General features: G+C 37.4%; 1 protein-coding gene across 5 annotated transcripts in view; it reads left to right on the top strand.

The window, feature by feature from the left end:
• OFD1 (OFD1 centriole and centriolar satellite protein) overlaps positions 1-12,656 on the top strand; it is a 182,972-nt gene that overhangs the window by 27,250 nt on the left and 143,066 nt on the right. For all 5 annotated transcript variants that reach the window (XM_033947862.1, XM_033947866.1, XM_033947863.1 and 2 more), the window contains 2 exons: positions 3,290-3,397; positions 4,636-4,772. In XM_033947862.1, the coding sequence (XP_033803753.1) occupies positions 3,290-3,397; positions 4,636-4,772 (245 nt within the window). The remainder of the gene's footprint in view (positions 1-3,289; positions 3,398-4,635; positions 4,773-12,656) is intronic.

Here is a 12,656-nt window from a genome sequence, read left to right as displayed (position 1 = left end):
GCTTGCAGCTCGGTCTGCCTCTTCGCATCTGCTCTTGGTACTGGCAGGATCTCTGAAAAGGCTATCCTCCCTGTTCTCAGCTTCAGCTTCCTCCCCAGGATCTTAAACTGCTCGGTCAGTGTAGTCATGTTGAAATTCCTTCTGCTGACGTCATTTGTTCTATTGAATAGTCACTGCACTGTATTTATTTTCACAAGCTGGCCCCTCTGGGTTAGCTCCCTATGTAATAAAAGACTGGTGTACTAGTTATAAGGGCTTCTAATTGCCATTTTCACAACTTCCATGCAACCCCCTTGCACTGCTTAATCCAAGTGCAGTTCACAGATGGTCTGACCTTTCATGATGCACTGTATAAGCTATGGCTTCGCATATCATGTAACATATAACATAACATTTATATACCTCATTACCCTTCAGATCTATGCTATTTAATTTCTACAGGAAACTGTCTCTACGTTATCACAGATCCCAGCTTCAAGATTAATCTTAAAGGTGGTGTTCTGTTGTTTGTTTTTTTTTGCCGGAGCCCCTGGTCAATAACATTCTCAGTCTCAGTGCAGCTTTTCGACAATACTTTTAAAGTAGAGTGTAGTTCTACAAGGCACTGCAGCTACTTTTTCTAGGTTTCCTGTCTGTTTTTCTTACCCAGTTATTCCAATTGCTAGGTGAATACTTCTCTTTCCCTTTATGTTCCTTAACAAATTTGTAGCAACATTCATTTCATCTGCTTCTACCTCACTCGAAGTCTGAGAATTAAGCTTTTCATTCCATCTGTCTTAAAGCATTTCCTTACTGAGCCATCTTGTTGCATCATTCCTCCTCTTTACCAAACAGACTGGCCTTCCAGTTCTCAATAACTGCTACTCGTGTTCTAAACCCATTCTGCTTTCTCACCACATTTTCCAGAGTGCCTGACTCTAGTATGGGCTCATTTCCTGTCAATTCAGAACTCTCGGGCGAGGATAATGAAGGGTACACTGCTAAGTGCAGAGATTTACTACAGGGCTTCATTTGTATAAGTCAATATGGTCTGAAAAGAAGGGCCGTGTGCAGAAATCACAGTTGCTTGATGGTGGGCCAGGCCTGGCTCTCGGGGGCTACATCTCACAACATTACCATAAGCTCATATCTTTCCAGAGCTCACCTATGCTCTCTTGAGCTTCCTCTCGGGTCAAATTAATGTATAATCAGTTATATGTTGCTCAGTATGTCATAATGGGGACAGTATTCAGCTGTTGGGTGGTATTTTTTGCTCACCACCGACAGCATTATTCCCAGATATTCAAAGCCAGAATGTGTGTGGGCTCCAGCTTTGAATATCTGGTTCTTTTTAAGCTGGCTAACACAGCCGCTTAAGTCAATATTCAGCACTTAAGCAGCCATGGGTTACCACAAAAAAATACGGCAAACTTTTTTGCGCTCCCATTTATACAGTAAATCTGGCCACTTAAGGGGCTGAGTATCAACCCTTAAACAGCCAAGTGGTTACTCCATCCCTGGAACTCCCCCAGTATAACTGGCTTTGATTTAGGCACTAACCACAATGTTCATAGTTTGAGTATCAGTTGAGTTGGGTGGTAACAGCATTTACTCCATTCATGAGCATGAATGGAGTAAATGCTGTTACCACCCAACTCAACTGATACTCAAAGTATGAACATTGTGGTTAGTGCCTGGGTGTGTATATAGGTATAGGAAAGGAGTTACATCACTATCCCATTAGATCGCTCCGTATTACACAAAAAATAGTGACAAAAAAGCTGTATAAGCAAGGTGAAGAAAATGCCACTGGTATAACTGTAGCCATATATTATGGACAAACCTCTTAAAAATGCTAAAAAAATCCATTTCATCTGGGTTGGGTCAGTCTCTTGAATCCAAAAAAATAAAAAAGTACAGAGGGCAGCACTTCCAGGCTGTTAACTGTATCCCATTATTGTACCATTGTTGATATTTATCCAAATACAAGGGCATTGAAAGAATAAAAAGCAATACTGTATGCCATTTTCAGTAGATGGAAAATATGGCCCAGTACATTTTATTAAAACAAGTATGTAGACCATTTGACATTTTTACTTCTTCACTCAAAATTAGCCCCAGTAATCTGGGAGGAGGGCTGGATACAAAGCAGATACGGTGTGATATTTTGTTACCACTCTTTTTTTTTTTTTTCTAAACTCCTAATTACCGTGAACACACATGAAGATGCATGATCAGACTTCTTATGTGCACATACTTGCCAGCATATTGCCCCCTATCTTCCATCTCAGCTTCCTTGTTATTTTTTCATGTAGCAAAATAGTAACATAGTCTATAATGGCAGATTTAAACCTCTTGGCCTATACAGTTTTTCTGTCTCATATTGCTTAGGACAGTGTATTGCAAACTGTGACTCTCCTCCTGGCCAGTGTATCTCCTCCTCTCCCTGCACCTCCCAGATCCCTCCACCGAAGCGGATCATGGCCAGATGGGCCTCTGCGCATGCATTGATGCGACAACGGGTCAAAGTCCGCGCACTTCCTGGTGCCTTCCAGCCAGGGCACTGGATTTAGTGTGCCGCCGGCCGGGAAGTTTGTGAGATACTGGCTTAGGACATATCCCAGCTTTCATCTTCAGTAGCTTGACTTCTTGTAGAGTATTACTCCTTATTCAAAAAACATTTCTTATTGTCTTCACTGACTCTACTTTGAAAATATGTGTTCCCAGGGCTTAATTTGTAGACAGAAAGGAAAAGGAACTTCCAAGCCAAGGTGGGCCAGAGACAGGAGAAGCAGAGGAGAGGCTGGCTTAGGAGTGACTGTTCTCTGCTCTGCTCCAATCTTACTCTCTCTTCTTCTTTGAAGGCCACTTGGAACAGAGGGTTAGGAGCAGAACACCACTTGTGCTCTGGAGTCTGGAAGGAAGTGTTAGAACTGCCTACTAGGCCTTTCTCCCAGAAAATTAGCCCTGCATGGTCCCAGAATTAATTCAACCCCCAGGAACTATCCCAGGAACTTTGTCTTACTGTCAACTTTATAAAAATCTAAACAGCTATCAGACTAGTGACATAAATTTGTTTATTTTTACTCGGAGCGAATAAAGTACTGTACTTTTCATCCAAATCATCAGTTCCACTTTCTTGTTTTTTGGTGTTCCCTCATCCTTAGTGGAACTTTGTGGTATCCCTTTTGGGGTTTTTTGTTTGTGCTGTTGATGTATAACCGGTTATGTGGAAACTAGCAAGCTATTTGAATATTAATTTTTTGGAATATGAATGGAATATTTTCTGATAAATGTATGAATTCTCTAGGCGTCCTTATGCAGATTCTAATGGAACTGACAGATCATCACATGTGTAAAGAAAGTCGTGATGTAGAAACTCAGACCATCTCAACACCACTATATAAGGAATCTCTAGGTAAGATGGAGTTGGGCATTGCTGAGTGCCGCTATGGATTGACTGATAGATTTACTGGCTTTTTATTCATGTATTAAAAAGCTGTGCAATGTTGACATGGTTTTTAGGAGCCCAGAAACTGATAAAGACAATTTGTATGGTAAACCAAACTTAACTTGAGAGGTACAGCAAGACAAAATTATTTTCCAGACTCACATAAAGAGTAGTACTGAATTCTGCACCTGGATACTGATCAAATTTCTAATCACTAGGCCACTTCCATCTCCCCAGCTATACAACAAGTGCCTGTAAATGATCCTTGAGAAGCCTGAGTTAAAAATGAAAGAAGTAGGCAGATGTTTGTTTTTGTTGAACAAAATAAATGAATACATTGAAATTTGCAGGTGTTAGCAATTGCAGCATAGTAAGAAGCAGGGAAACAGAGCTCCATCAAAGGGTTATCCAAACAATACTTTCTTTGTGGTGAAGAAGATAAAAATGAATTGATTAAAGAGTGGGGGATCTTTGAGCGCTTAAGATTGTCGAGTGTCAACAAAAGAAGCTTCCAAATTCTAGATGTGAGATTAGGAATGAAAAGAAAAGGGACAGAAAGCTAGGTTTCATCAGCATAGATATATTACACAACCTAAAAGAAGGAACTAAAGGACTCGGAGAGTGTGTTTGGAGAAAAGAGAGGCTATGCCAGCAGTTTTGACTGGGCAACGAGCATTATGAGCCCCTTTCGAGACAACCTAAGGGAGCAAGCATGATAGGAGCCAAGCAAACGGAAGTTTTAGAAAAAAAGAGAGAAGTGAAGAGGACCTCTCGGCCAGGTTTAGAAGACTGATGATAGATGAATGTGCACAGAGAAGGTAGAGTTCAATAGGTAAGCTCCCTAGGGTAGTAACTTAAAAGCCGGACTGTTAGGGGCCAGTGAAAGATGAGCTTTCTCAATAACCTGTAAGCTAACAAAGATGGAATTTGGATTAATAACTTGGTGGAGAATTAAATAGTAACAATTTTTCAAGTGATTTGTCTGAAGTACTAGAAAGAGACATAGAAGACAAGAATAACAGGGTGGCAGATGTAAGTAAATGACTGGGATGAGGGACTTAGAGTGAGGGGAGAGGCTCAAAAAAAAAAGGATAGGGGTGAGCATAAAGAATGTTGAATTAGTGGGTGAGAGAGAGAGTAGTGTTCAGCGCTTATTAGCAGAATGCATTTTTTAATTGTTCACAAATGGCTTTTTATTTTTCTAGTTGACAAGTTACGGCTGATTGACAGAGAGTTTGCTGAAATTTATCCTCAGCGTCTGAGGCTGGAGTCTTCAGAAGCAAAACTCACTGAGTACCGAAAACAAATGGAGGAGCAGCTTCAAACAGAAATGGCTACAAAGGTACCAGAAAGGACTATGTATGCAGCACAATAAGTGGTTTGAATATATGGAGCATGACTTTCAGACACTGCTATTTTGGTGCTATCTTTTCAGCACTGCTGTTTGGGAGCAAATTACTTTTGGGTATCAAAAAGTCGCCTCAAATTCTTTCCCCCCTCCCTGGCAATGACATTTAGACAGGTGTAAGTGGGGAGTGTCATTGAGCAGAATAAGGTAAGCTCTGTACTATTTTGTCTTAACTACAAGTTTCTCTCCATAGAAGCATGAAGAATTCATAGAGCAATAAAAACAGCAGAAACACAGGCACTATAAATTAAGTTATCTACCTTATCTGCTATTTATTTTCACTGGAAATGACCAGAGATCTTCTTTTGTAATCCACCTTCTGTAACTCTTTTGTAATCCGCCTTGAACCGCAAAGTAATGGTGGAATAGAAATCTCTAATGTAATATAATGTTGGAGGCTTAGTCCTGAGCCATACAGTGGTTGCTTCTGTGAAGCACCATGTGCTACTCTCCTAGGGTGATGTCATTCTTCAAGAAGTACTGTGTTCATCCCTTCCATCCTATCTGGGCTCTGGATCCGAACTAAACTGTTGTCTTGAGGAATAATTGAAGCAACATCTGTATGGCAGAAGCTCTGTGTTTGGCTTACACAGCAAGAAAAAGCACTATAGTGACACTTAGGCACAGTTGCAGAAGCTGGTTAGCTTGGGATCCAGAGTTTGCAGGCATAACTCTCTTGGAAGAAGAAGGAAAAAATGGCTGCCATTCTCACACTCTCTGTGAAGCAATGCCAGGACAGCATGACTGAATATTACTTTTTCTTTAGGTAAACCTAGCTGTGCCTTCCACCGTAGTCATTGCCTTGCATTTCAGTGTACTTTTTTTTTTTTTTTATATAGCAAATAAGAAGGGAAATTCCATGTGCTTTCATGCAGGATGGCGTTTTGTCCTCATCGATACGTCAGGCTCCATCTCTGGCAGTATTGAAATCCAAACTCAAAGCCCACTTCTTTGAAGATGCTTTCAATTCCAAACTCCAATCCATCTTCTAAGCTCCAATATCTGTCTTATTGTCTGTCTTGACTAGATTGTAAACTCTTTTTTGAGCAGGAACTGTATCCTCTGTGTTTTGATGTACAGCGCTGCATATGTCTAGTAGTAATAGTAATCTTGGATATTTTTGGGAGTCAGTCATGCTGTTATAATCCTTCACAGCTGGTGGTCCTTGGGGCAGCAGGGCAATCTATGCTGCCCCAGATGGTGCCTGTGAGGGAGAATGGGGCTCTTCATAGAGCCTGTTCTCTCCTCCCTCACAGACACCACCTGGGGTAGCACAGGTCTCCCTTTTGCCCCAAAGATTGCCACCTGACGGAAGATCCTGAAGAACCAGCCTGCTCACCAGTGCTTCCTGTGGTTTGGGGGGGTGGGGACGGTGGCTTCATGAGAGATATGCAGGGGCATGATTTGTACTTAGGGGCAATGTTACAGAATTAAGCCGTTAGTAGGTAATTCCATAAGGTGCTGCTTCATTTTAGATGGTAGGAAGACACTTAAATGTTGATATTCTAGTCATTTACGAGCGGTGGTGGGTACTTATATATGTAAATGAACTCTTACAGAATACCGAATAGTGGAAAAGTAGATGCCATTCTTTGGCAGTGCATAATTTGCTGATGTGCATATAGGCAGAATACACACATATATATGTAATATCTGTGTTTATGCATATGTGTAGCCATAGACATTTATATAGCTATAGTGCTGGTATAAGTGGATATGCCTAGATGTATGCATGTTCATTGTCACTTGCACTAGTATTCTAAAAAGAAAAGTAGGCATCTAGGAGCTGATTCTGTAAGCAGCGCCTCTTCCAGAATCATGGCATGATAGGACCCTAGGTGCTGGAAAGGTATGCCAGGGTATCAGTGCCTAGGGTTCCATCAGAATCGTGGCCAGCGCCCACTTATGGGATTCAGCATCATTTTTTTTATTCTTTATTCATTTTTCATCTTACAGCAAGTGTACAATACTACATCATATTAACTATTACAAATCACTTGATATTCATACAATTCTGATTTTACATAAATAAATTTAACCCCCCCCAACACCCTTCCCACAAGTATTTGAATTCAAAATATCATTTATATATTATATTTCAATCTATTTTTTTTTTCTTTAATTCTTTATTCCTTTTTAAACATTCAACAAGTGTACAATAAAAATCATACATAGGCTCAAAAACAACACTTGATAAATCCATCAAAATAATAACAATTGTGTATATATATATAAACCCATAACCCACCCTCCCTCCCAACACTATTCTTCTTAATTCATTTTACCCTCTCTTCAATTGTACAATCCCTCCCCCCACCCCTCCTTAAATAATTTATCTTCAAAAGAAAAAAATGGTGTTTATTCATTACAAAACAATGTTAATGGCTCCCATATTTTAATAAAACTTTTATAATTTCCATTTTGTACCGCTTTTGAACGTTCCATTTTATATAAATGACATAGTGAATTCCACCAAAAATTAAAGTTAAGTCTGCTATGATCTTTCCAATTGTTAGTAATATGTTGAATGGCAACTCCTGTCATAATCAATAAAAGTTTGCTATTGCTTGCCGATATCTGACTCTTTTTCCTCATAGACATGCCAAATATCACAGTATCATAAGTTAATGCTACAGGATTTTCTAATAAAGAATTTATTTGATCCCAGATCGAATTCCAAAAGGCTAAGATAAAGGGACAAAAAAATAAAATGATCCAAAGTCCCTATATCAAGCTTACAATGCCAGCATCTATTAGATAATGAACTATTCAACTTTTGTAATCTAACTGGGGTCTAAAATGCTCTATGCAAAAGAAAAAACCAAGTTTGCCTCATAGATGCTGACAATGTACATCTTATTCTCCAAGACCAAATTTGTGGCCATTGAGATGCTGAAATCTGATGCTTAATCTCAATGCTCCAAATATCCCTAAGACCATTTTTAGGTTTTTTATTAACCAATTCACTAATAACTTTGTACCACTGCGCAGCCTGGTGACCCAGAAAGTTTGCCTGGAAGCATAAAAATTCCATATTATATTGAGAATTAAGATTTTTCCATTCAGGGAACCCTGCCTGAATGGCCTGCTTCAATTGCAACCATCAATAAAATTGTGATTTATTAAGCCCAAATTTATGTTGCAGTTGTGTAAACTCAAGCAGCTTTCCATTTGAAATAACATCATTTAAAGTTCATATTCCTGCACTTAACCAATGCCTCCAGACAATCTTAGATGCGCCAATTTGAATCTTGGAGTTTAGCCATATAGATTGATTTGTTGATTTATTAATAGGATTTTCAGTTAAGTTGCTGACATACCTCACAGTTTTCCAAGTATCTAATGAAATTCTATTTTCTTTATACAATCTGGGCATCTTGATACTGAGAATGTGACAAAGATGTAAAGGACACAGGAGTCGCCATTCCAAATATAACCAATCAGGAGTGTACTCAATGAGCTCTGGGAGGACCCAATACATACCTTGACGTAAAATATAGGCCTGATGGTACCTATAAAAATTTGGAAAATTTACCCCTCCCTCCTTAATTGACTTCTGTTAAGATACCAAAGCAATTCTAGGAGTTTTACCAAGCCAAACAAACTTAATAATTATCGAATTCAATTTTTTATAAAAAGATTTTTGAAAAAACACCGGAATCATACACATTTGATAACAAACCACAGGCAACATCATAATTTTCACAGTTTGAACTCTCCCCCACCAAGATAAATGTAATGGATTCCATTGTTCACATAATTCCGAAACCTTTTTTAATAAAAGTTTTTCATTTTCTTTTACTGTATCATCCACTGAATTTTTGATCCAAATTCCTAAATATTTTAATCCATCTTTCTTCCAAACAAAAGAAAATGAATCAAACATAGTTTTTATGCAATGTACATTAAGTGAAAGAATTTCAGATTTACCCCAATTAATTTTGTATCCTGAGAACTTTCCAAACCTTTCAATCAATTCTAACAAACCTGGAATGGTTGAACCTGGATTGCGCAAATATAACAAAATGTCATCCGCATAAGCAGACAATTTGTATTCCCATTCCTTTAGGGGAATACCCTGTATCCCCCTTGCCTGATTAATAGCTATCAATAAGAGTTCTAAAACAATATCAAACAGCAAAGGAGACATAAGAACATAAGAAGTTGCCCCCGCTGAGTCAGACCAGAGGTCCATCTTGCTCAGCGGTCCGCTCCCGCGGCGGCCCATCAGGCCTAGTGCCTGAACAGTGGTCCCTGATTAATTTTGTAACTTACCTCTAATCCCATCCCTATAATCTACCTTTACTCTTATCTGTACCCCTTAATCCCTTTGTCTTCCAAGTACCTATCCAAAGCTTCTTTGAACCCCTGTAGTGTGCTCCTGTTTATCACATCCTCTGGTAGCGCGTTCCTTGTATCCACCACCCTCTGTGTGAAAAAGAACTTCCTGGTGTTTGTTCTAAACCTCTCCCCTTTCAATTTCTCTGAGTGCCCCCTTGTACTTATTGATCCCCTTAATTTGAAAAATCTGTCCCTGTCTATTTTTTCTATGCCCTTCATGATCTTGAAGGTTTCTATCATGTCTCCTCTAAGTCTCTGCTTTTCCAGGGAGAAAAGCCCTATCTTTTTCAGTCTGTCAGTATATGAGAGGTCCTCCATGCCCTTTATTAGCTTAGTTGCTCTTCTCTGGACCCTCTCAAGTACCTCCATGTCCTTCTTGAGGTACGGCGACCAGAACTGAACACAGTACTCCAGGTGCGGGCGCACCATAGCACGATACATTGGCAGGATGACTTCCTTTGTCCTGGTCGTGATACCCTTCTTAATGATACCCAACATCCCTGTCTAACTCCTCTATGTAATTTAAAACAGTCTGAAAAATTATTATTAATATATAATCTTGCCATAGGGGAGCTATACAAAGTTTTAATCGTTTGAACAAAACCAGGGCCTATACCAAACCAATCCAAAGCCTGATACATGAATGACCATTCTACCCTATCAAAAGCTTTTTCTGCATCTAAAGATAAAGCAAAAGCTGGTTCATTCATCATTTTAGTTAAATTTAAAGTATGAAACGCCAATCTCGTATTATTAGAAGAATGTCTGTTTGCAATGAAACCCGTTCGATGTACATCAATTATGTAAGGGAGAGCCTTTGCCAATCTTAATGCCAGAGTCTTAGCCAATAATTTTCCATCCACATTAATTAATGATATTGGCCTGTAATTTGAAACCAAAGTGGGATCTTTATTTGGCTTTGGTAAAACAATCACCAAAGATTCTGCCATAGTACTTTTAATACCTTTAGTAAGTTGAAACTGATATAAATTTAGTAAATAGGGTAATAAAGAATTTTGAAATGTTTTATAGAATTCCACAGTAAAACCATCCCCACCTGGAGCGGATCCAACTCTAAGAGACTTCAACGCTGTTTCTAATTCTTTTAATGATATAGGTTCTTCTAAACTTCTTTTTATATGATCAGGAAGTTTTGGATCCTCAAGAAGATTTAAAAATTCCATACCTTTTTGAACTTTATCAACAGAAGACTTGGAAGAATACAACACTTTGTAAAAAACAAAAATTGATTTAAAATATTACTAATTTGATTATGCATATTTCCTTTCTCATCTTTTATTGCTATTATTTTTATTCTTCTCTTCTTTGCTTTAAGATAATTTGTAAGTAAACTTCCTGCCTTATTAGATTTTCCATAATACAAGGTTTGCAAAGAAAACAAATCTTTCCTTGCCATTCTTGAAGAAATCTCATTATATTTACCCTTAGCCTTTAATAAAGCTTGCAAAGTATCTTGATTCCATTTTTCAATTAATTTGGATTCCAGCAATTTAATTTCTTTTTCCAAATCTGAAAATTGTTTAACAAGTTGTTTTTTTTAATATATGCAGAATATGAAATAATATTACCTCTTATAGTAGCTTTAAATGCATCCCATAAAATTTCTGCTGAAGTATTTATTTGGAAAAAATCCAAAATTTTTAACTTAATCTCTTCAAGAAAAGTTGAATCCGAAACCAATGCATTATCAAATCTCCATAATGATCTATTATATTCATTATTATCCAATGTAAGTGTAATCCACACCCCTCCATGATCAGACAGAATAATTGGATCAATGGAAGCTTGTGTCACTTGTTGCACCATTGAATTTGACACCAAAATGTAATCAATTCTTGAAAAAGACTTATGAACTGGTGAGCAAAAAGAGAATTCCTGATCATTAAAATGAAGAATACGCCATATATCTTTTAAATTACAAGCATTTACCAAATTGTCTAACCCTAATGATTTTATATTTTTACTCGGCTTTTTATCCAAAAAAGGATCCATAACAGCATTAAAATCTCCAGCTACTACTAAATTAGAAGCAGCCAGTGGGAGTATTAATTTTTGTAAATTTGTAAAAAAATCATTTTGATTCAAATTCGGAGCATAGATATTAAGTAAAGTCAAAGTATTATTTCCCATGCTCATTTCCACTTTTATCCATCTTCCTAAAGGATCAAAATCCATCATTTTAAATGAAGCTGAACATTTGTTGTTAACTAATATAGCTACTCCAGCCTTTTTCCCCACAGCAGGAGCAAAAAAACAGTGTTTCACCCAATTATCCTCGAGTTTCCTGGATTCTATCACAGACAGATGTGTCTCTTGAATGTAATATACATCGGCCTGTTGTCTTTTCAAAAATGCTAACATTTTTTTTCTTTTTACTGGGTGATTACGGCCATTAACATTGAGAGAAAAGATTTTAATCTCCATCAAACCAAATATCTTTTACAGAAGCTCTTCCACTTATTATAAATAAACAAAAGACTGAGATCAGCTGAAATGAAGAAACCCTCCACAATACATCCCCATCCCAATCATCAAATCCCCTTAAACCCCCTCCCATCCCACCCTCTCCCACCCTTGATAACGACTGTAAAAACCTGGAACTGCACATACAAGATCAAACAAAGCTAAGAGAAGCTCTACACAGACCTCAATTATAAAACAATATTGTATGTAATAATCATATAGAATTTCACATATAATAAATGCAATAAACTCTAAATCCTGAAAATCAGAATAAGAAGACTAAATAAAGATCTTCCAAACCCATTTTAAATAACAAAAGAGATTCTCAAACTCTATATAGATGTTAAAAGAGTTAAATTAGTAGTAAACCCATAGAAAGAAATTAAATATTAATAACCACTTCAATTTTTTTTTCTCTCCTTAATCCCCTTCAAAGTATTCTTAAAAGAACATGTTAAAACCAAAACTAGAATCATTTGAAAACACCCTGCAACAGAAATCATTCTTTCAGAGCTCCTGTCATAACCTCCATTGACTCATATTAAACTATGACTTGATCTGCAATTATAAGATCTGCACATCAGTATATCGTCATCATAAAATATGGTAAATAAAATAGAGCTGAGTTTTCCAGAATATCTATTCAAGATATGTAAAAAAAAAAAAATAGTCTTAACTTTAACAGTCATCCTTTGAAAAAAGAATAAAGGTGCATACAGAACCTAACTGTAAGCAGCTTCTGAGTTCCATTTCACCGTTACCATTCAAAATAAATACAGAACCAAACCGTCATTTAGAAGATTCTCAAGTACACCAAACAAGAATAATAAATAAAAATCAAAAATCAAAGAAAGAAAACCATTTCCAATTCCATAAAATGAATGAGCCAAATTAAACTGACATCGGCTGTTCCCTTTGATTTAAATACATTTCCAACTTCACAGGCTCATCAAAACTCATAGTTTTATTGTCAATAGTAATTTTCATGATCGC

Source organism: Geotrypetes seraphini, chromosome 6, assembly GCF_902459505.1.
Source record: "Geotrypetes seraphini chromosome 6, aGeoSer1.1, whole genome shotgun sequence".
Taxonomy (NCBI): Eukaryota; Metazoa; Chordata; class Amphibia; order Gymnophiona; family Dermophiidae; genus Geotrypetes; species Geotrypetes seraphini.
This window is presented reverse-complemented; position numbering and strand designations above follow the sequence as displayed.